Genomic DNA, 25,194 nt, shown 5'->3' with positions numbered 1-25,194 from the left:
ATCTCTTATGAGGACCCGGCTAACACATGTTTTGTGGGGACACGGACAAAACATCTCTTATGAGGACCTGGCTAACACATGTTTTGTGGGGACACTGACAAAACATTTCTTATGAGGACCCGGCTAACACCTGCTTTGTGTGGACTTGGTCCAAACCCGGCTAACCTGGTCCAAACCTGTATTAGGGACACGGAGAGAAGCTGTCTGACAGGACAACTTAATACAGGTCTTTAAAACCCACAATAAAACTATTGTATGGAATCACATTTTATACATGTTTCACTTTATGTATAGTACCAGTCAAAAGTTTGGACACACATACTCATTCCAGGGTTTTCCTTAATTTAAAAAAACCATTTTCTAAATATATTTTAGATTTGATATTCTCTAGCCACCTTTGCCTCGATGATAGTTTTGCACACTCTTGGCATTCTCTCAACCAGCTTCATGAGGTTTTGAATGCATTAAATTCATAGGTGTGCCTTGTTAAAAGTGAATTTGTGGAATATCCTTTCTTCTTAATGCGTTTTAGCCAATCAGACATGTTAGGTGTGGTATACAGAAGATAGCCCTATTTGGTAAACGACCAAGTCCATGTCATGGCAAGAACAGCTCAAATAAGCAAAGAGAAATGGCAGTCCATCATTACTTTAAGACGTGATGGTAAGTCAATCCAGAAAATGTCAAGAACTTTGAAAATTCCTTCAAGTGCAGTCGCAAAAAACCATCAGGTGCTATGATGAAACTGGTCTCATGAGAACCACCACAGGAAAGGAAGACCCAGAGTTTGCTATGCTGCAGAGGATAAGTTCATTAGAGTTACCAGCCTCAGAAATTGCAGCCCAAATAAATGCTTCACAGAGTTCAAGTAACAGACACATCTCAACATCAACTGTTCAGAGGAGACTGTGTGAATCAGGTCTTCATGGTCGAATTGCTGCAAAGAAACCACTATTAAAGGACACCAATAATAAGATAATTCCTTGGGCCAAGAAACACGAGCAATGGACATTAGACCGGTGGAAATCTGTCCTTTGGTCAGATGAGTCCAAATTTGCGATTTGTGGTTCCAACCGCCGTGTCTTTGTGAGACGTAGAGTAGGTGAACGGATGATCTCTGCATGTGTGGTTCCCACTGTGAAGCATGGAGGAGGAGGTGTGATGGTGTGGGGGTGCTTTGCTGGTGACACGGTCAGTATTTAGAATTTAAGGCACACTTAATCAGCATGGCTACCACAGAATTCTGCAGCAATACGCCATCCCATCTGGTTTGCACTTAGTGGGACTATCATTTGTCTTTCAACAGGACAATGACCCAACACACCACCAGGCTGTGTAAGGGCTATTTGACCAAGGAGAGTGATGGAGTGCTGCATCAGATGACCTGGCCTCCACAATCACCTGACCTCAACCCAATGAGTTGGACCACAGAGTGAAGGAAAAGCAGCCAACAAATCCTCAGCATGTGGGAACTCCTTCAAGACTAATGGAAAAACATTCCAGGTGAAGCTGGTTGAGAGAATGCCAAGTGTGCAAAGCTGTCATCAAGGAACATAGTGGTATAACATATATTTTGATTTGTTTAACAGTTTTTTAGTTACTACATGATTCCATATGTGTTATTCTAGAATAAAAATCAAGGAGAACCCTTGAATGAGTAGGTGTGTCCAAACTTTTGACCTGTTCTGTATGTAACGCGATGCTAAAAGAACCTGAGCCTGTTTTATGAGGACATGTACTGTGTTCATGATGAGAGTAGTTTCTCTACCCAGCAGCAATGCTCTCTTTCTGTATACAACTTCCCAAATACATCAGTGTAACCTATCTAACAGGAGATGCCTAATCGGGATTCCTGCAATTATAGAGAAAAATGTTTTCCCTGCTTTAAATATGAATGAGTTTTATTGCAAACACAACATGGCAGTAGTGGGTTATACACTGAATGCCAAATTGAGGATGTGTGGTATTTCAACAGATGCTTCATAAAGGACTTCTTGGGGCGCTGTGGGCTAAAAACTTCTCTCTCTCATCCAAGCTCTCAGTTCATAGTAAGCCTATTGTTATTCCTCAATTCATCTCCCTCTCCATAGTCCGTTTCATCGCTATCACTCACTCTCTCCTGTCCCTGAGGGCTGGATGAAGAGTCTCCTGGCTAAACCCCAAGCAGTCAGACAGGCTACCCCCAGCTTATAGCTGATCTCAGCGGTAGGCAGCTCCACAAAAAGTGCAGGGCCACTCTGTAAAAAGAACAATTTGCACAGAACACAAAAGCTTTTTGTTTCCATTCCTTTGAGTTGAAGACAGGTGATCACCGGAAGAATAAGTGGGCATCTGCGAGACAGCAAGCTGCCGGGACGAAGGTGTCGAGATCAGACCTGTGCGTCGAGGAGAAGAGAGGACGCAAGGAGACTAATGACAACACAAATTGTGCTTGTTCAGGAATGTACACATGCAGTAGATACAAAGGTGTACAAACAGGCGTGCCCATCTCTCAGTCCCAGAACAAGACCAATTCAACAACCCGAACATAAAATATATTTTTTATTCATTTTAGCATTAGTTGCAGGTATGGCACAAAGAAAATTGGTGACAGATCCAAAGAAATACAGTGAAAAAGAAGACGAATTATATATATAAATAAAGCACAGAACAGAGAAGAATGACAGGTTGTTATTATTACAAGGAGTTGGCACAGTACAAGATAGGAAACATAAACGTTACACAGCTCTTAGAAACATCACTTACAATACAGAATTGTATCTCTTCAGCTCTTCTTCTGTAGCAATTCAATGGCTTCCTCTCCTTCGTCTCCTTTGGTCTTCACTGAAAGGAAAGCATAGCGACATGTTCAAAAATTCCAATTCCCAAATATCCGTCATGTTGCTTCCATTTAGCCGAGGGTGTTTTTAGAGCAGTTTTAAGGAGAGAAGTCAAGAGGAGGATGCAACTTCAGATACACCCCAAGGTCATCAACCAATTGTGACAGGAAGCGATGTGGGTAAGGGCTGCCACTTCCTGTGAAATGTCATGTTATTGGGATGTAATAATATGAACACCTGGTGAAGAATGGCACAACCTGACAAAGCCCTTCTGTTATGATGGACTATGAACCGCCTACAAGGATCCCAAGAACAAAAGTAGTCAAAGCTCAACATAACACAATTCGGGAAGTGAAACGTAGGGTCGCTTTAGTACTTTCCTTATTCCAGCCTACCCCACAAAATGAAAATAACGCACATGGATATTAAACCAACATATACTTGTGACTTGTTATTGAATTGAAAACATGTAATTAGTTGTTTGAGTACAATACAGCGTGTGGTTAGATTGCCAAGTACAGTGACTGTGTCCAGGTCGCAAGAAATGAATAAACAAGTCATTTCCTCAATGAAAGCCATTGAATGTTTCGGAGGTCAACAACATGGGCCATGGCAAAAAGGCTTACGGATCATTTTCTGGAGACGAACAACTGTAAAATATCTGTGAACGTGTATTTTTTTATAAAGGGTGTAGGTAGGCCTCCAAAACAAAGATTTATTATGGCACCCTCATTTTTCTTATACATTCAATATGATCTGGGCACAAAAAACAAAAACAAAAAAAGGAAATAATTCCTTCTTCCCATGAACCCAACCAGACTCGACAGCATTGACAGTACATGTAAATGTCATAATGTCCTGGTAAAACGTACACAATATGAGACGAGGTTGTTATAATGCCCTACAATGGCTGCCTATCATTCTGCTCTGTTTAGTTATGTATGATATTGTTTCTTCACATGTGTCTGTTTCTAATCACACCTATTGTACACTGCATATGCCCGTACCTGTACACAACCCGCTAGGACCAAACCAGGCTTATCTTTCCAGGACTACGTCTTCTCATCACAATACATTTTCTGCGCCATAAAAAGTCGCAATACCAAATACCAAATGTCAAATCTCTAGCAACCAAATTCTTTGTCCTTCATTGTCCCGTAAGACTCGTTCGACAACGTCTGGGACTGGTCATTTGTTTCTTTGCATTCGTGTTCTTTGGATGGGTGACACTGTATGAATGTTGACGTAATCAATGATTGTGTAATATGTTTCTGAGGGGGGTCTACAAGCCTGACTTCGTCTGAGCAGGGTCACACACAGTATGTGGTGCCATACATACTGCATTTTATATGTCGAGAGCTTATATGTTGTGCTTCCAGTTCTCCAACATAAAACATTGATCATAAACCTTTATAATAGAGCTTCTTTACATGTACAAGTTATACAACTACCAAATAGGTTTAGCTTACGTTTCCACCGTCGGTTTTTGATACTTCAGCAATGCAAGGGAGACAACAAGAAGATAAAAGGAAGTCAAAAGTCAGATAGTTTTCCCAACAGAAAAAATATAAGAAACAAGACCAACAAGTCCTTAAATGTTTTTTTTTTTATAACCAACAATGTACTGATTTTTTTCTCAAATTCTTTTAGTCTTTTTTTATCTTTTTTTACAACATGTTGTTTTTAAAAAACAGCTAGTTAAGGTAATGGAGGGTCTTAGGTAGCTCTTCCACAGTCAATCTTCACAGTTTGTGTAAAAGCAGAGAAACATTCTCGCTAGAGTAATAAAATATCAATATTATTATTGTCGACATTATTCATCTTTTTCTCACACATTGTTGGATGTAAATGATGGTGTGTGGAGGGAGAGCGTACTTTATTCCGTCTAACGTAGAGCCTGCAGTCGCCACGTCCGACTCCCCTCCCTGTACAACACAATGGTTTATTTAACAACAGTTCTGTTCTTTTCTTCAAAAAAGGTCTGTTCAGCTGGGATGGAGTCGCTTTCGGGAAAGAGCGAAGCAATCGATCGATAGCGAGTGTCTTTGTCCTCTTACAGTATGTGATCTCTGACTGTCATTCTGAGAAGCTCCACAGTCTCCTCCTCCCTTTGTAGTCCATTGTTTTTACCCAGTCTCTGCATTTTCACTAACTCCTTTTTTTTTTAAACAGCCACAACTGCCTGGTTTGTGACCACTTGCAATTGTCCTGTGACCTATGCCCCCCCCAGTCTGCCTGACTTTCCTCCACCATCCTTTCCCTAAAACACACACTCACACATGCAGGCACACACACGACTTGAACTGAATCCCTCTGAGCAAGTGTGCCTCCCACCAGCACTTGTGGGTCAAAAGAAACATGTCGAAAATAGCCCATCATGAGTGACAGCAGAGGAAACATCATCACCATCATTGGTGTGATTGATGTTACCATTCCGGGTTCGCAATTCGGTCTGTTCTGTTTGTAATCGGAAGGCACTTTGTTTCATGGCAGAAAGTGGCTTCTGTTCCTCAGCTGCAGGGGTCGGCCTGTTGGATTGTGGAGACCAGAGAACCTCTCTTCTCATCTGTCTTCCAACCTTTCCCTCTGGTCTCCATCCTCTCCTCCCTCCTCTCCCCTCCTTCCCCACTGGTCTCCATACTCCTCCTCTCCCCTCCTTCCCCTCTGGTTTCCATACTCCTCCTCTCCACTCCTTCCCCTCTGGTCTCCATATTCCTCCTCTTCACCCCTTCCCCTCTGGTCTCCATCCTCTACTCCTCCTCTCCACTCCTTCCCCTCTGGTCTGCATATTCCTCCTCTTCACCCCTTCCCCTCTGGTCTCCATATTCCTCCTCTCCACTCCTTCCCTTCTGGTCTCCATCCTCTACTCCTCCTCTCCACTCCTTCCCCTCTGGTCTCCATACTCCTCCTCTCCATTCCTTCCCCTCTGGTCTGCATATTCCTCCTCTTCACCCCTTTCCCTCTGGTCTCCATATTCCTCCTCTCCACTCCTTCCCCTCTGGTCTCCATACTCCTCCTCTCCACTCCTTCCCCTCTGGTCTGCATATTCCTCCTCTTCACCCCTTCCCCTCTGGTCTCCATATTCCTCCTCTCCACTCCTTCCCTTCTGGTCTCCATCCTCTACTCCTCCTCTCCACTCTTTCCACTCTGGTCTGCATATTCCTCCTCTTCACCCCTTCCCCCTTCTGGTCTCCATATTCCTCCTCCCCTCCACTCCTTTCCCTTCTGGTCTCCATCCTCTACTCCTCCTCTCCTCCATACTCCTTCCCTCTTCCCCTCTGGTCTGCATATTCCTCCTCTTCACCCCTTCCCCTCTGGTCTCCATATTCCCCCTCTCCACTCCTTCCCTTCTGGTCTCCATCCTCTACTCCTCCTCTCCACTCCTTCCCCTCTGGTCTGCATATTCCTTCTCTTCACCCCTTCCCCTCTGGTCTCCATATTCCTCCTCTCCACTCCTTCCCCTCTGGTCTCCATACTCCTCCTCTCCACTCCTTCCCCTCTGGTCTCCATACTCCTCCTCTCCACTCCTTCCCCTCTGGTCTGCATATTCCTCCTCAACACTCCTTCGACTCTGGTCTCAATCCTCTACTCCTCCTCTCCACTCCTTCTCCTCTGGTCTCCATACTCCTCCTCTTCCCTCCTTCTCCTCTGGTCTCCATACTCCTCCTATCCACTCCTTCCCCTCTGGTCTCCATATTCCTCCTCAACACTCCTTCCCCTCTGGTCTCAATTCCTCCTCTTCACCCCTCCCCTCCACTCCTTCCCCTCTGGTCTCCATCCTCTATTCCTCCTCTTCACCCCTTCCCCTCTGGTCTCCATCCTCTACTCCTCCTCTCCACTCCTTCCCCTCTGGTCTCCATACTCCTCCTCTCCCCTCCTTCCCCTCTGGTCTCCATATTCCTCCTCTTCACCCCTTCCCATCTGGTCTCCATACACCTCCTCTCCACTCCTTCCCCTCTGGTCTCCATCCTCTACTCCTCCTCTCCACTCCTTCCCCTCTGGTCTCCATCATCTACTCCTCCTCTCCACTCCTTCCCCTCTGGTCTCCATCCTTTACTCCTCCTCTCCACTCCTTCCCTTCTGGTCTCCATATTCCTCCTCTTCACCCCTTCCCATCTGGTCTCCATGGTCTCAATCCTCCTCTTCCTTCTCCTCTGGTCTCCTTCCTCCTCTTGTCTCCATACACCACTTCCCCTCTGGTCTCCATATTCCTCCTTCCCGACTCTGGTCTCCATCCTCTACTCCTCCTCTCCACTCCTTCCCCTCTGGTCTCCATCCTCTACTCCTCCTCTCCACTCCTTCGCCTCTGGTCTCCATCCTCTACACCTCCTCTCCACTCCTTCCCCTCTGGTCTCCATACTCTACTCCTCCACTCCTTCCCATCTGGTCTCCATATTCCTCCTCCTCCACCCTTCCCCTCTGGTCTCCATCCTTTACTCCTCCTCTCCACTCCTTCCCTCTGGTCTCCATATTCCTCCTCTTCTCCACCCCTTCCCCTCTGGTCTCCATCTGGTCTTCCTATCTTCACCCCTTCCCCCTCTTGTCTCCATACACCTCTCCCACTCCTTCCCCCTCTGGTCTCCATCCTCTACTCCTCCTCTCCACTCCTTCCCCTCTGGTCTCCATCCTCTACTCCTCCCATCTCTCCATATTCCTCCTCTTCACCTTCCCCTGGTCTCCATACACCTCTCCACTCCTTCCCCTCTGGTCTCCATCCTCTACTCCTCTCCACTCCTTCCCCTCTGGTCTCCATACTCTACTCCTCCACTCCTTCCCATCTGGTCTCCATATTCCTCCTCTCCACTCCTTCCCCTCTGGTCTCTATCCTCTACTTTTCTCATCCACTATGCCACTGCCTTCCACATTGCCTTGGACGTCAGTCAGTCTGACCTACCCTTCTTCAACTCTCTCAATTACCTCCTCTCTGCCCCACATAACTTGGACATGCCTTCCTGGTCTCAGATACCTTGGACTAGTGAGCACAGTGTTGTGAAATACTTAGGCAGCTACTGGGCAAGAGGGGAGAGGGAACTGGGATGGATAACTAAACATTGTCCGAGTTTCTGTTTTCTACAGTACAGCACCAAGCCGAGAGAGAGACATGTCAAGGTGTGGAGGTCAGGTGAGGGTGACTGGGCAGAGAGAAAAGTGTCCATGATGCGCAGCAGGTACAACTCAATGAGGATAAGATAAAACACAGAAAAGCTTTGATTCCATGTGTTTTGTTAAGCCCAGAAAAAAATAATTTTGTTCTTCAAAAAGTCACCAATTTCTCAATTCCTCCACACCTTTCTCTTTAACTTTCCTAATTGACTGGCAAAATTGTCCTTGTGCTTTACAAATAATTATCCCAATGCGATAGTGAACACTCCCACTAAAGTCCAGGCGTCACAACACCTGGCTTTGCTTTGCGCTCGTAAAAGTGCTCACAATCCTGCGATTGGGGAGCAATTTTCTGGAAAAGTTGTCTCTTAAAAAAAAATTGCGAATCTTCTTTTATTACTATTTATGTGGTATTTTTTGGGCCCTCGTGGTGGTCTGTGTTTGGAACACCTCGCTGCCGCCTTGCTTGAATCTTTGGTGATTGGATGCTGAGGGCACAAGAACACAGACGCCAGGGTCGAGGTCGGTGCCGAGGCCAGGTCGGACCCGTTCGCCTCCGCCAGACGACGCAGGGCAGGGTCACCTTCGACCCCACAGGAAGGTCATCACCAAGGTGACACTCAGCTGCCATATATGGGCGGACGTGGGCGGGGCTGAGGATCTGAGATCTAAAGGGGGCAGAGACAGAGACAGAATTAGAAGACATTTAACAACAGTTGATGTCATCCTGACCCTGAAATCCCAATTTTTTTTATTTCCTCCCCAAAATATCTTGTGAAACAATATCCAGGTGAAGTCAAAACAATACATTTGATTAAAACGCATGCCTTTTCCACGGCGGCAGTGAGGATCATGTAAGATTCAAGGTTGAGTGATGGTAAATCCATTAGGTAGGGAGAGAGTTAGAGATGCTCCCCGATCTGGGTGACTAACTCTTTAACTACTAATGAAGTGATTAAACTGATCTGAATGATAATGGCACCAGATTGACTGCAGACACAGATTCTGAAACGACTTACATTGGATCTGTTGGCCTCGGAAGTCTAATGACTGGAGAGTGTTTCGTTTACTTTAGTTTATTCAGATATTCTTCCTGGAGATATGCTTGACATTGTACATTTTTTCTGTTTTACATGGTAGATGTAGATGAAATAGTGACCAGTCTATGCTCAAAATCATATTCATAGCTGCATTGTTATGAATGTATTCGTTTGATGAAAAAGCAATATCACAGAGAGGTCGGGAACAATTGTACCTACGCGTTTCCCTTTATTACATTCATATAAAAACAATCAAGCACCCTTCAATCTGTAATCTAAAATAAAATTCAAACTAACAAGTTTATCGCCCGTTTTCCAATTTTCTGTGTAAATGAAACCAGATGGGGGGAAAAAGAAGAAAACGTAAAATGAAAAGGACAAAACGACAAAGAAAAAAGAACGGTGTGTGTAACAGGTCCATTTAGAACCCATCTTTAACCAGAGATCCTCTCCCTCCTGCTGTGAGGAACAGAGTCCTCCCCTTCCTAACTTGTCAATATGGCCGCCTCGTCAATTGCAGGCCCGTTTTTCTATTTTCTCTTACTCTCTCGGTTTGTTCCCCTCATTCCGCAATTACGTTCTGTCACTCCGTTCCGTCTGGACTGCTATCATTCATGTGATTACGGCCCCGTTGCTATAGCAACATCCACAGTTTTTATTTTATTTTTTATTAATAGAGGCTAGCTGCCAGGTAGATGTGCTCCTCCTCATAGGCAGACAGAGAGCACAGATTACATCTATCTACCCCCAAATCCTAACTGACTTCAGAACTGACCTTGGTTCTGCCTCTAGAAGCAACCATAGTCACATTTCTAAAAGGAGCTTACCCTCTCCCAAATCCTTATCTTATCCATCAGGGTGTTAAACATTCAACTATCCATAGATCAGCAATTAGGGATAAACTCCTCCTGCTGTGTTTTTGTGCTTACTAATGGGGGGTAGATCTCGACACTCTCCCTCCTCAAGGGTGACGTCATCGATTGCGATGTCCCCCTCGATGCCCGGACCTCGGATACCCTCCAGCACAACCTGAAGTGGGGGAAAAAAGAGAGCAAGGGAGGGAGAGAGAGAGAGAGATATTGCAGTTATAAACATAGACTTTAAGTTCGGATTTGTCTCATTACTGACTCCTGAATCGTCCAATCACACAATCATTCAATCACATGGCCAATCTTACTCACCTGGAAAGACGTGGTTGGGTGGATGCTGACTTTGGCCTGTTTCCAGCGGTCGCCTTGGTTACCACTCAGCGACCACGCGGGCCCCTCGGCCGCTGTCTGACCCTTCTGTCTCAGGAAAGCGTTTAGGGTCCCTACAGATTAGAAAGAGGCCACATGGTCACACATGGTCAAAAGCGATCAGAGACGGTCACACGCGGTTAGGGTCAGATCCGGTCAAGCAATGCCAATAAGCATCATCCATAATGTAATATTGTAGCGAGCTGTTCAGGGTCCCTACAGGAAATAGAAAACACGATCAGATATGCCCAGACACAGTCAGAAAGGTTCAAAAGGTCAAATGCTGCCAATAATCAGCTCAAGGGCTTTTACCGATTCTATATCACAGTATGAATCAGAATATTGTTCTTTCAACAGATGCTTAGGCCAACCCTTAACTTAAAGTAACATCGACCGACCGATATTCAATATGATTATTGTCATTCAGCAGACACTTCTATCTCAAGTGACTTACAGCTAACACATGAAGACACGCAAAAGAATCGAACCCACAACCTTTTTGCTAGTCCCATCTTCTACACCACAATTAAACCCACAGCACTTGGCCCACGGGGGTGACTTTCCTCTGCCTGTGATCTTAACCTTGTTTAATGCTAGTCCAGACTAGTAGAGTAACTGAGTCTTTGCGTTCGACCTGTGTACACGAGGCTTTTAACACTATGACACCTCAATCCGATCGACAGCGTCATTGCATACCATTTTGTGTAGCTCTGCAGCTATACTGAGGGCACGTATCTACTATCTTTATTATTATTCCCCCCCCCACCTTTATTTAACCAGGTGGGCTAGTTGAGAACAAGTTCTCATTTGCAACTGCGACATGGCCAAGATAAAGCAAAGCAGTTCGACATAAACAACAAAACAGAGTTACACATGGAATAAACAAAACATACAGTCAATAATAGAATAGAAAAAAAGAAAACAAAAGCTATATACAGTGAGTGCAAATGAGGTAAGATAAGAGAGTTAAGGCAAAGTAATTACAATATACCAATTAAACACTGGAATGGTAGATGTGCAGAATATGAATGTGCAAGTAGAGATACTGGAGTGCAAAAGAGCAAGATAAATAAATAAATACAGTATGGGGATGAGGTAGTTGGATGGGCTGTTTACAGATTACAGATTGTGCAGTGATCTGTGAGCTGCTCTGACAGCTGGTGTTTAAATCTAGTGAGGGAGATATGAGTCTCCAGCTTCAGTGATTTTTGCAGTTTTTTCCAATCAGTGGCAGCAGAGAACTGGAAGGAAAGGCAGCCAAAGGATAAATTGGCTTTGGGGGTGACCAGTGAAATATACCTGCTGGAGCGCGTGCTACGAGTGAATGCTGCTATGGTAACCAGGGAGCTGAGATAAGGTGGGGATGACCTGGAGCCAGTGGGTTTGGCGACGAGAGTGAATCGAGGGCCAGCGGATGGCACTGTGATAGACTGCATCCAATTGTTGAGTAGAGTGTTGAAGGTTATTTTGTAAATGACATCGCCAAAGTCGAGGATCGGTAGGATGGTCAGTTTTACGAGGGTATGTTTGGCAGCATGAGTGAAGGATGCTTGGTTGCGAAATAGGAAGCCGATTCTAGATTTAATTTTGGATTGGAGATGCTTAATGTGAGTCTGGAAGGTTTACAGTTTAACCAGACACCAAGGTATGTGTAGTTATCCACATATTCTAAGTCAGAGCCATTCAGAGTAGTGATGCTGGACGGGCGGGCAGGTGTGATCGGTTGAAGAGCATGCATTTAGTTTTACTTGCATTTAAGATCAGTTGGAGGCCACGGAAGGAGAGTTGTATGGCATTGAAGCTCGTCTGGAGGTTAGTTAACACAGTGTCCAAAGAAGGGCCAGAAGAATACAGAATGGTGTCGTCTGCGTAGAGGTGGATCAGAGAATCACCAGAAGCAAGAGCGACATCATTGAAGTATTCCGAGAAGAGAGTCGGCCCCAGAATTGAACCCTGTGGCACCCCCATAGAGACTGCCAGAGGTCCGGACAACAGGCCCTCCGATTTGACACACTGAACTCTATCAGAGAAGTAATTGGTAAACCAGGCGAGGCAATCATTTGAGAAACCAAGGCTGTTGAGTCTGCCAATAAGAATGTGGTGATTGACAGACCTTGGCCAGGTCAATGAATATGGCTGCACAGTAATGTCTCTTATCGATGGTGGTTATGATATCATTTAGGACCTTGAGCGTGGCTGAGATGCATCCTCAGTATCCCTTGTATCTACCATATATGTTGATGCAAACGTTGGATACATCCAATGTATATATCCACACAGAACGCACTGTAACTGCCTCTGCAATGCTATGCTGCGAGGCAAATGCAGCGTTCCATTGGAAATGAATGTACATCTGGTGTACCAAAACACAACGACGCTGTTGATCTGATAGATGCATGAAGGAATAATCTGCACCTGTAATGTTCAGTTGAGTTCTATTTAGTTATAAAAAAAACTGTTGCTGCTCATTTAAATTGGATTTGATTGAGATTTCTGGTCACTGGCCTATGCCGCACAAGACCCCATAATATCAAAGTGGAATTATGTTTTTAGAAATTGTTACAAAAAGCGGAAATGTCTTGAGTAAATAGGTATTCAACCCCTTTGGTATGTATGGCAAGCCTAAATTCAGTAAACATTTGCTTAACAAGTCACATAATAAGTTACATGGACTTTGTGTGCAATAATGATGTTTAACATGATGTTGGAATGACACTCTGTATCCCACAGATACAATTATCTGTAAGGTCTCTCAGTCGAGCAGTACATTTCAAACACAGAGTCAATGCCTTGCAAAGAAGGGCACCTATTCAAAAAGCAGACCTTGAATATCCCTTTGAGCATGGTGAAGTGAATAATTACAGTTTAGATGGTGTATCCATACACCCAGTCACTAATAAGATACAGGCGTTCTTCCTAACTCAGTTGCTGGAGAGAACGGAAACCATTCAGGGATTTCACCATGAGGCGAATGGTGTCTTTAAAAAGTTTAGAGACCCTATTTTGATATTTAAAAGGAGAGAGGGTGTGTTGAGGCGTTTGACATGGCAGAGAGAAAGGGAGGGTATGTCGAAGTGTTTACATGAGAGAGGGCAGGGATCTGGCTGAGCTGGCCTCAGCCTGGCTGACAGTGTCTTTGAACTGTAATGTACTGTAGGTAGTGTAGTGATGTCTCCTGTACTGTAGGTGCGTGTGTGTCACGGATGCAGCTCCCCAGCCAACTCCTGCATCCCCTACAAGCCTATTCTGTACTCTCTGTCCGTGTATTTGGAGCTGTTGCAGACTAATACGTTGAAGAAACGTCTGTGTCTTCTTTCTTTCCAATAGTCGCGAGTACAGCCTATATAATACAGATGAGCAAATGCGCCGCAATATTCCTTACTGACGCCGCAGCACTGAATGTAGTGTATAAGGCGGTATTAATGCGGTATTCTGAAGAAAAGGAGGAAAAGGATCTTTCAATGAATTCTCCATCTGTCCACTCCTAAGAATTCTATTTGGGAGAATCCCTTTTCTATGGACTCACAACAGTGAACCCCAAAGGGATAAACAGTTTAATACAGGGTAGGATTAAATCCTCTATGACTACTGGACACTTCCCATTACATCCACCCAGAGAGAGCTCAGCTCTATAGAAAGCTCCACAGAGCACATATAGAATTAGCTCCTAGCTAATAAAATATGCAATTCATCAGACAATGTTTTATCTGTTTCAAGTACGGGTGGTAGCAGGAATCGGTCCCACTATCCTGTCATTGCAAGAACCACACTGAACTGAGCTACAGAGGAGTACCAATGAATGAAACAGGCCTGATCCCCTGGCCACGTTGCAAAGCTCCACATAAAAGAGACTCTTTGGTGTGTGCGTGTGTACAGTATGTGTGTGTGTGTGTGTGTGTACTCTGGGACTTAAATCCTGTAAACAAACGTGACACCAGCTGCAAAGGCAAACTTTGAAGTGTGCTTCAGTAATTAGTTTTGACCTTCTCCCAGGTAGCTAGCTAACGGACAGTTTGCAAAATTTGGAGAGCCTCGCTCTCCCTTTATCTCTTTCACACGTTCTCTCTCTAATCTCTGAGCCTCTCTTTCTGCCACCACACTCTCTAAACTGAGGGTGAGCGAACTAACTCATTATTGAGGAAATCTGAACCGCTGATCTACAGAGCAGAGGCACAACTCGACTGTGAGTCACTGGGAACAACACACAGAACAACAGTCAATCAAGGTAACACAAATACCCACTTTTCGAGAGTGAATGTCTGTTCCTATGGATCTGTTGTGATAAAGCCTTACATGTAGGCTAAATATCAATGCAACAAGGGTGTGAACGGTTCCACTTGGCCAATGGAGCGTGTTCGTGCGAGTAACATACAAGGAACATTGGTTGGAAACTCCTAATATTTCATCAGTGGCAGTAAGTACACCATTTAGCTCAACATTTCCTGGGTTGTGGATTCCAAATGTTCCAAACAAACATTCCACATTCCTGACCAGCAGAGAGAATAGAATTCCTCTCAGAGAGAGAGAGAGAGAGAGAGAGAGAGAGAGAGAGAGAGAGAGAGAGAGAGAGAGAGATAGAGAGAGAGAGAGATATACTAGCAACAAGGCGGAGGGAGGAAATGTCTGAGTGTGTCTCCAGCCCTTGACACTCGGCCCATTCATCATAACAGGCCTTGGCCTGGGCTATGGGCCTGAGCTACAACACAGACGGGTGAGGGGTGGATGGAGGAGATGGAGCGTGGGGCTTGGCTGGCGATCAATCTGAGCAAATTGGAAATGTCACGGCCTACTCAACCTCGGCCGAGCGTTGGAGGATCTCTCATCTCCACACTGACCACCCTTGCCCACCTCCTTTCCTCTCTCTCTCCCCCTTCCTACCACACTCCAGATGTTTGGAGCCAACACCACATGGCCATTCCACTAGGGTAGGGTAAGCATGTGTGTGTGTGTGTGTGTGTGTGTGTGTGTGTGTGTGTGTGTGTGTGTGTGTGTGTGTGTGTGTGTGTGTGTGTGTGTGTGTGTGTGTGTGTGTGTGTGTGTGTGTGTGTGTGTGTGTGTGTGTGTGTGTACAGTGCATTTGGAAAGTTTTCTGAGCCCTTGACTTTTTTCCACATGTTGTTATGGTACAGCCTTATTCTAAAATGGATTACATTTATTTCTCCCCTCATCAATCTACACACAATACAACACAATGACAAAAGCAAAAACAGTTAAAAAACGTTTTATTTTATTTTGCAAATGTATTAAAAATAATAAACAGAAATACCTTATTTACATAAGTATTCAGACCCTTTCCTACAAGACTTGAAATTGAGCTCAGGTGCATCCTGTTTCCATTGATCATCCTTGAGATGTTTCTACAATTTCATTGTAGTGAGATGTTTCGACAACTTGATTGGAGTCCACCTGTGGTAAATTCAATTGATTGAACATGATTTGGAAAGGCACCTGAAGGACTGTCAGACCATGAGAAACAAGATTCCCTGGTCTGATGAAACGAGGATTGAACTCTTAGCCTGAATTCCAAGCATCATATCTGGAGGAAACCTGGCACTATCCCGATGGTGAACTATGGTGGTGGCAGCATCATGCTGTGGGGATGTTTTTCAGTGGCAGGGACTGGGAGACTAGTCAGGATCAAGGGAAAGATGAACGGAGCAAGGTGCAGATTGATCCTTGATGAAGACCTTCTCCAGACTGCTTAGGACTTTAGACTGGGGCGAAGGTTCACCATCCAACAGGACAACGACCCTAAGCACACAGCCAAGACAACGCAGGAGTGGCTTCGGAACAAGTCCCTGAATGTGCTTGAGTGGCCCATACAGAGCCCGGAATTAAACCCGATCTAATATCTCTGGAGAAACCTGAAAATATCTGTGCAGCAACGCTCCCCATCCAGCCTGACAGAGCTTGAGAGGATATGGAAGAAAAATATCTGTGCAGCAACGCTCCCCATCCAGCCTGACAGAGCTTGAGAGGATATGGAAGAATGGAAGAAATTGCACAAATACAGGTGTGCCAAGTTTGTAGTGTCATACCCAAGAAGACTTGAGGCTGTAATCGCTGCCAAAGGTGCTTCAACAAAGTACTGACTAAAGGGTCTGAATAGTTACAGTACCAGTCAAAAGTTTGGACACTCGTACTCAGTCCAGGGTTTTTCTTTATTTTTTCTACATTGTACAATAATAGTGAAGACATCCAAACTATGAAATAACACATGGAATGTCCAAAAGTGTTAAGTAGTAACCAAAAGTGTTAAACAAATCAAAATATATGTTATATTTGAGATTCTTCAAAGTAGCCACCCTTATCCTTGATGATGTCACACCCTGATCTGTTTCACCTGTCCTCGTGATTGTCTCCGCCCCCTCCAGGTGTCGCTGATTTCCCCCAGTGTATTTATTTATCCCTGTGTTTCTGGTCTCTCTGTGCCAGTTCGTCTTGTATGTTTCCAAGTCAACCAGCGGTTTCCCCGTTTTCTTGCTTTTTACATTCCCCTTTTTCTAGTCCTCCTGGTTTTGACCCTTGCCTGTTTCTGGACTTTGTACCCACCTGCCTGACCATTCTGCCTGCCTGTCTGCCACTCTGTACCTCCTGGACTCTGATCTATTTTTGCCTGTCCACAACTATTCTCTTGCCTACCCCTTTGGATTAATAAACATTGTAAGACTCCAACCATCTGCCCTCTGTGTCTGCATCTGTGTCTTGTCTTGTGCCTTGATAGTACGAACTGGCCATGACAGACCCAGCAGACTTGGACCAGCTCTGCCACACTGTCTCCCTGCAGGGAGCCACCATTAGGAGACATGAGGAGTTGGTACAGGGCCTTTTGGAAGGGCTCAGGTCCTTGATGGAATGCCACGACCATGGGTTAAAGGCTATTATGGAGCAAATCAGGGAGTTAGCTCAGAGGCTGCCTGCCACCTCTGAAAAATCCCAATCACCCAGTAATTTCCCCCTATCTGTGGTGAGTTTATATAGCCTATCCTGGCTCCCCGAGAACCCTGCTTACCTCCTCCGGAGAAATATTCAGGGAATCTTGGTACCTGTCAGGGTTCTTTCTCAGTGCTTGCTTATTTTTGAGCTACAGCCATCTTCATTTCCTTCAGACAGATCAAAGATAGCGAATATTATTATGCTAATGTTGGGAAGGGCGCTCTCCTGGGCTATGGCAGTTTGGGAGCAATAATCTGCCATTTGTGGTCATCTGGAGGAATTCATGGCAGAAGTGAGAAAGGTATTTGAATCTCCAGTTTCCGGGAGAAAGGCGGCCAGTAAACTGCTTGACTTACGTCAAAACTCCCGTAGTGTGGCAGACTATGCGGTTGATTTTCGCACGTTGGCCGCCGAGAGTGCCTGGAATCTTTTTTGCATCGATTATCTGAGGAGGTAAAGGATGAGCTAGCTGCTTGGGAATTGGAGGTGACTCTCGACTCCCTTATCGCCCAAACCATTAAAACTGATGGCCTAAGGGAATGCAAGAGTGAGAGGAGGTCTGGTCTCGGGCACACTATAGCTCGTTCACCTTCAAGGGAATCCGGAGGTTTCCGAAGGCAGCTCTTCCGAGAGGATTCGAAGCCACCCGAGCCCTCTCGTGAATCTACGATGGGTGAGTTGGATACTCCTGAGCCTATGCATTTGGGAAGAGCTAGGTTATCAGTTGGGGAACGCTCACGCAGGATGAACAGTAACTGTTGTCTGTACTGTGGAGGGGCAGGACATTTTATAGCTATCTGCCCTATTAGGAAACCCTTGTCTCTAGTGGGTAACATCACTATGGTGAGTCAGACTGGGAGTTCCCTAATTCCCATCACCCACACACCTTTTTTTGTGCTTGTGCTGTGGGGAGACCAATCTAAGTCTCTCTGAGTGCTCATTGACTCTGGGGCTGATGAAAGTTTTATGGATGCCATATTGCTTCGGAGCTTGGTATTCCCACTCAGCCTCTCTCTGTTCCCATGGATGCTAGGGCACTGGGCGGCCGCTCTATAGGGGAAGTCATCCATAGTACCGTGCCCGTTCAATTACGGGTTTCTGGTAACCACAGTGAGACCATACAGTTCCTCCTCATTGAATCTCCCCATGTTCCGGTTGTGTTGGGATTTTCCTGGCTACAAAAGAACAATCCTGTGATTGACTGGACCACAAGCTCCATCCTGGTTTGGAGCCCATTTTGCCATTCCCACTGCCTTCAAGCAGCACAGCCTTCCCCAAGTCGTCGTCCTCAGGATGTTAGCAAGACTGTGGATCTCTCTGCAATTCCCACTGAATACCATGACCTCCTGGAAGTGTTCAGTAAGGCACGTGCTACTTCCCTTCCCCCGCACCGTCCTTATTATTGTGCCGTTGACTTTCTCCTAGGCACTACACCACCTCGGGGTCGGTTGTATTCTCTGTCCGGACCAGAGACCAATGCTATGGAGGAGAACATAGAGGAGTCTCTGGCCACTGGGGGCGCAGGGTTTTTCTTTGTGAAGAAGAAGGACAAGACCCTGCGTCCGTGCATTGACTACCGAGGACTTAACATTACTGTCAAGATTCGTTACCCCCTACCTGTCCTCTTCTCTGTATTTTAACCTCTCCAGGGGTCCACCATATTTTCCATATTGTGCCTTGACAGCTTTGCACACTCTTGGCATTCTCTCAACCAGCTTCTGTTAATTTGTGGGATTTCTTTCCTTCCTGCGTTTGAGCCAATCAGTTGTGTTGTGACAAGGTAGGAGTGGTGTACAGAGGATTATCCTTTACCAAATAGGGCTAAGTCAATATTATGGCAAGAACAGGTCAGATAAGCAAAGTGAAATGACAGTACATCATTACTTACAGACATTAAAGTCGGTCAATGTAGAACATTTCAAGAACTTTTAAAGTGTCTTCAAGTGCAGTCCCAGAAACCATCAAGCGCTAATAGGAACGCCACAGGAAAGGAAGACCCAGAGTTACCTCTGGTACAGAGGATAAGTTCAATAGAGTTACCAGCCTCAGAAATTGCAGCTCAAATAAATGCTTCACAGAGTAACAGACACATATCAACATCAACAGTTCAGAGGAGACTGCGTGAATCAGGCCTTCATGGTTGAATTGCTGTAAAGAAACCAGTACTAAAGGACACCAATAAGAAGAAGAGACTTGCTTGGCCCAAGAAACACAAGCCATGGACATTAGACCAGTGGAAATCTGTTCTTGGGTCTGATAAGTCCAAATTTTAGATGTTTTTGTTCCAACCGCCGTAGGTGAATAGATGACCTCTGCATGTGTGGTTCCCATCATGAAGCATGGAGGAGGAGGTGTGATGGTGTGGGGGTACTTTACACTGTCTGTGAGTTATTTAGAATTTAAGGCACACTTAACCAGCATGGCTACTACAGCATTCTGCAGCGATACACCACCCCATCTGGTTTGCACTTAGTGGGACTATCATTTGTTTTTCAACAGGACAATGACCCAACACACCTCCAGGCTTTCTAAGGGTTATTTGACCAAGAAGGAGAGTGCTCTATCAGATGACCTGGCCTCCACAATCATCCGACCTCAACCCAATTGAGATGGTTTGGGATGAGATGGACCACAGAGTGAAGGAAAACCAGCCAACAAGTGCTCAGCATATGCAGGAACTCCTTGGAAAAGCATTCCAGGTGAAGCTGGTTGAGTGTGCAAAGGGTGGCTACTGTGCTTTGAATAATCTCAAATATAACATATATTTTTGGTTACTACATGATTCAATATGTGTAATTTCCTAGTTTGATGTCTTCACTATTATTGTACAATGTAGAAAATAGTACAAATAAGGAAAACCCTTGAATCAGTAGGTGTCCAAACTTTTGACTGGTACTTTATGTAAATGTGATATCCGTTTTTTGTATTTTTATACATTTGTAAAAAATTCTAAACCTGTTTTTCCTTTGTCATTATGGGGTATTGCATGTATATTGATGAGGGGGAAAACAACTATTTAATACATTTTAGAATAAGGCTGTAACAACATAACAAAATGTGGAAAAAGTCAAAGGGGTCTGAATATTTTCTTAATGCACTGTGTGTGTGTACGCGCATATGTCTGTAGCTAAATAAACCACATCGCTCATCTTGATGCTATCTCTAGCTCAGCCCTTTGTCAGATGGGTGGCACAGTAGCTAGCTAGCTCCCTCAGTCTCAGTTCCCTCGCTTAAGTGATTGGTGCAGGGCAATGTTGTTTCACCAGCAGTTGTCTTTCACAGCGATAGCATTCGCTTTAGAGCTCTTCACAGCAAACATATTTATATCTGCAGTCTACCTTGGCAACACTCCGAGACAATGAGAAGGTAATGCAAGAGGTGAGGTACCCTACGCTATTATCAGTAGAGGGGAGACCAGGGACATCTTTAGTCATATTCCCTTTCCTCTCTCCCCTGCTGTTCCTAAGCTGCTGTACTACGGTATACTATTCTCTGGTGGACTGATAGTCTTCACCGTGGAGTTATACACACACACTGGAGTGTACAAGCTGGGGAGAGGATACTTGCTGGTACTAGCTGGCTTCACTGCCAGATATCCAATCTTATTCTCGACTCACACATAGGCACACACACATAGGCACACACACATAGGCACACACACATAGGCACACACACATACACACACACACACACACACACACACACACACACACACACACACACACACACACACACACACACACACACACACACACACACACACACACACACACACACACACACACACACACACACACACACACACACTAAGATTGTGACAAGTGTGAGGAGAGTCTGGGAGCAGAGCATTAGTAGCAGAGTGCCTATTCACTGGGAGAGAGGAAATGGTTGTAGACAGGGATGCTTTCAGATAAACGCTTGCTCTCTGAAACCACATCACAGTTTATAAGAAAACACAATAATAAACAAAAATACTGTGGTCAGGGCTCTTAATTAAAACATTTAAATGGTAGCACTGGTGTTCCTAATTTTTTTTTTTAAGTCAGGAGCATCACATACAATTTAGGAGCACCAGAAAAATGGATTGAGATATATAGCCTCCATTGGACCTACAGTAGATGAATCCTACTTACTTTTGAAGCACATTTCATGAAGAAGATATCCATTTTCCTTTCTTTCTGTGCCACCAAATGTTTGGGGCTGCATGATATGAGTAAAAAATCTTGTTGTGATTTTACTAACAATAGTAGCTCAATACAATTGGGTGAACTGTTGAATCATATACATAGAATGCTTATTCTAATTCTAAGGTTGGTGATGAAATGAAAAAGCCAGGTAGGAGTTATGACAGGTTAGGAACTAAACTTTTGGTCACTGTTTTGAATAGATGTTACATTTAGACAAAGACTTTAGAATAGGCTGATTCAGAACATGTTTTCCCAAATAACATCACGCGTAGCAACCTGTATACGAGCTAACGTTTGCTTTGCCCTAGATAGTGCATTTCGAAATAGACCCATCAAGCAAAAAAGATCTCATAATTGATCTAATATGGATGATTACAACATGTTCCTATGAGATTAGAACCCCCTTGGGTTGTGCCGTGGCGGAGATCTTTGTGGGCTATACTCAGCCTTGTCTCAGGATGGTAAGTTGGTGGTTGAAGATATCCCTCTAGTGGTGTGGGGGCTGTGCTTTGGCAAAGTGGGTGGGGTTATATCCTTCCTGTTTGGCCCTGTCCGGGGGTGTCCTCGGATGGGGCCACAGTGTCTCCTGACCCCTCCTGTCTCAGCCTCCAGTATTTATGCTGCAGTAGTTTATGTGTCTGGGGGCTAGGGTCAGTTTGTTATATCTGGAGTACTTCTCCTGTCCTATTCGGTGTCCTGTGTGAATTTAAGTGTGCTCTCTCTAATTCTCTCTTTCTCTCTTTCTTTCCCTCTCTCGGAGGACCTGAGCCCTAGGACCATGCCTCAGGACTACCTGACATGATGACTCCTTGCTGTCCCCAGTCCACCTGGCCGTGCTGCTGCTCCAGTTTCAACTGTTCTACCTTATTATTATTGGACCATGCTGGTCCTTAATGAACATTTGAACATCTTGGCCATGTTCTGTTATAATCTCCACCCGGCACAGCCAGAAGAGGACTGGCCACCCCACATAGCCTGGTTCCTCTCTAGGTTTCTTCCTAGGTTTTGGCCTTTCTAGGGAGTTTTTCCTAGCCACCGTGCTTCTACACCTGCATTGCTTGCTGTTTGGGGTTTTAGGCTGGGTTTCTGTACAGCACTTTGAGATATCAGCTGATGTACGAAGGGCTATATAAATAAATAAATACATTTGATTAGAAACAAAGTCTCAATAGAAGTCACTAAATGTTTTTTTAAACTAGGCAAGTCAGTTAAGAACAAATTCTGATTTACAATGATGGCCTACTGGGGAACAGTGAGTTAACTGCCTTGTTCAGGGATAGAATGACAGATTTTTACCTTGTCAGCTCGGGGATTTGATCCAGCAACCTTTCGGTTGCTAACCACTCGGCTACCTGCCGCCCCGCTAGAGGGAAGCTCTTATGATTAATGTATTGAGGAGAGAATACAGAGAATTAATATAATCGGTAACAGGAACATGTCCTTAGTTTGTTTCTGGATGTTCTGTGTTGGAGGGAAAAAGACAGATATCCTTCTTACCAATGTGTTTGCCGTACATGTGGAAGAAGAAACTGAAGCAGTATGCTGGGGGGTTGGCGATGCCATATGGGTTCTTGGGCACCACGTTGAAGAAGGGACTGACCAGCCTCGCCACCTCACCCTCCTTCCGAGGCCGGGACGTCTCGATGTACATGTAGAAACCTGTAGTGTGGAGAGAACACAACACACCAAATTACAAGGTTGTTTACTACATGCCAAAGATTACTCCGGCGTGTTATATATATTGGTGTTCTGTATAGGGGGGCGGTTAATGTAAAACAGGCATGCTCTCCTGGGAGATAGTAGCAGATTGACAGAACGTGTAGTCAACTTTGTTCTACAGGCAGAAAGAATCTGAATGGGTTTAGGGCAGAACAAATTCGATTGGTTTCTAAAAGATTTAACAGATTCACAACTTCTGAAAACAAGGATTGAACTGAGAATATTGTTGTAATGTTTTGAAATCATTATTGTGTTCCAGTAGACAGACAATTGTGACAATATCTCTAAGATACAACTGGTCTCCTGACTTGAAGCAAAGAGTAAAACGTAGCAAGCTAGCGGCAACACGCTAAGCTAATCAGCGCCAGCTAGCTAAGCATTTACCAACCTTTTAGCTACTCATGTTGAATTAATAAATAGAGCTATCAAGCTAGGTGTCAAATATACAAGTCATTATGCTTATTATGCTGTCCCGGGGGCATAAACGTAAAATGCTAAGCTAAATGTAACTTTAAGCAAACTATCTGTTAAATATACGCAATTGACTATCTGTTGATAAGCAATTGCTTGGTAAGGTTACGCTTAGAGTTAGGGCTAAAGTTAGGGTAAGGTTAAGGGTTAAGGTTAGTAGATAGCCTGTAGAGCATGTACTAATGGACTATCCCAAAAGTGTGTTCATTTTAAATTAGAAAAATAGAAATAGAAATAGCTAGCAAGTTAAGTCTCAAATCTGCCAGTAGGTCAATTAACCTTTTCACACGTCAGTTCCCCATCTCGAACGGTTGCCCCCATCTCAAACGGTCGCCCCCATCTCGAACGGTCGCCCCCGTCTCCAACGGTCGCCCCCGTCTCCAACGGTCGCCCCCGTCTCCAACCCCGTCTCCAACGGTCGCCCCCATCTCGAACGGTCGCCCCCATCTCGAACGGTCGCCCCTATCTCAAACGGTCGCCCCCATCTCGAACGGTCGCCCCCAATCTCGAACGGTCGCCCCCGTCTCGAACGGTCGCCCCCGTCTCGAACGGTCGCCCCCCGTCTCGAACGGTCGCCCCCGTCTCGAACGGTCGCCCCCGTCTCGAACGGTCGCCCCCGTCTCGAACGGTCGCCCCCGTCTCGAACGGTCGCCCCAGTCTCGAACGGTCGCCCCCATCTCGAACGGTCGCCCCCATCTCGAACGGTCTCCCCCATCTCGAACGGTCGCCCCAGCGTGAGTTGTTTTATGCAGTGATGTTAGAATGCACTCACTGTTCCGAAATGTGATTGTTACGCTATCTATAGCTACATTTCAACTTGTCAATTTCAAATAATTCTCTTACAAATTTTAGTTTTACAATGTTTGTTGACATTACACAATGTATTCTGCATCTGTCGGGAACAAAGATGTTATAATGAGGTGAAGGAATGAATGATGAGTAAACGTCTGGAAGTGAATGAAGGGAAGTGAATAATCATAGACAACACAACCCCTTCAGCATATGTACTGCAAACAGACCAAACTCATCTGGTCTCCTCATCTGGTCTCCGCGAAAAAACAAACATGGCGGCGTGCACAAACTATCCATCGTCGGATTACTACTGATTTCTAGAAAGTATTTAACTCAATAATTTAGATCAGTTATTTAGAACAATTATTTAGATCAGTGATGTGATGAGTTATAATAGAAACAAATATCTAAATATGTCCGCTTCTGTTACGCCAATCTTTCCTCTGTTAGCACTAGGACAAATGCAACCTACATTTTCTGGTTTGGATGATTGAGTTATGCTGTAGTTACTTCTGTGAATCGCTGAAAATTGCATCCAAAATAAACTGCTCACATTCAGGACATAACTGTGTAAGGACTGTGGTTGTGCAAAGTGTGGCCAGCTCAAATGCTGCCTGTTGCGTCAATCGAAACTGTACATTGTAAATAGGCGCTCTAATCAAACTGGTATGAGTGTACACTGCAGGGACCACTGTAGAAATATCACACACGTTTGTTGGTATGTGTGAAAAGGTTAATATTTGTTTTATAAACACAACAATCAGAACAGACTTTAGGCTGCCCTACGGGAAGAAATGCTATTTGGGGTCAAGATCACTTGGTGCCCCAAGAGCAGACTTCAAGCACACAAGGTAATACCAAAAGCAATGGAATTATCTAAATTATATCC

At 44.8% G+C, this 25,194-nt stretch overlaps 1 protein-coding gene across 2 annotated transcripts in view; it reads right to left on the bottom strand.

The window, feature by feature from the left end:
- Positions 1–7,540: 7,540 nt before the first annotated feature.
- LOC123991686 (MAM domain-containing glycosylphosphatidylinositol anchor protein 2-like) overlaps positions 7,541–25,194 on the bottom strand; it is a 371,078-nt gene continuing 353,424 nt past the window's right edge. Inside the window, exons 15-18 of one of the 2 annotated variants that reach the window (XM_046293334.1) lie at positions 22,821–22,982; positions 10,144–10,274; positions 9,892–9,991; positions 7,541–8,590 (exon numbers count right to left, since the gene is read on the bottom strand). In XM_046293334.1, the coding sequence (XP_046149290.1) occupies positions 8,502–8,590; positions 9,892–9,991; positions 10,144–10,274; positions 22,821–22,982 (482 nt within the window). In that variant the 3' untranslated portion in view covers positions 7,541–8,501. Of the gene's footprint in view, positions 8,591–9,891; positions 9,992–10,143; positions 10,275–22,820; positions 22,983–25,194 lie in introns of those variants that run through there. The other variant, XR_006830836.1, reaches the window with a different exon arrangement.

This window comes from Oncorhynchus gorbuscha, linkage group LG12, assembly GCF_021184085.1.
Source record: "Oncorhynchus gorbuscha isolate QuinsamMale2020 ecotype Even-year linkage group LG12, OgorEven_v1.0, whole genome shotgun sequence".
NCBI classification, from domain to species: domain Eukaryota; kingdom Metazoa; phylum Chordata; class Actinopteri; order Salmoniformes; family Salmonidae; genus Oncorhynchus; species Oncorhynchus gorbuscha.
This window is presented reverse-complemented; position numbering and strand designations above follow the sequence as displayed.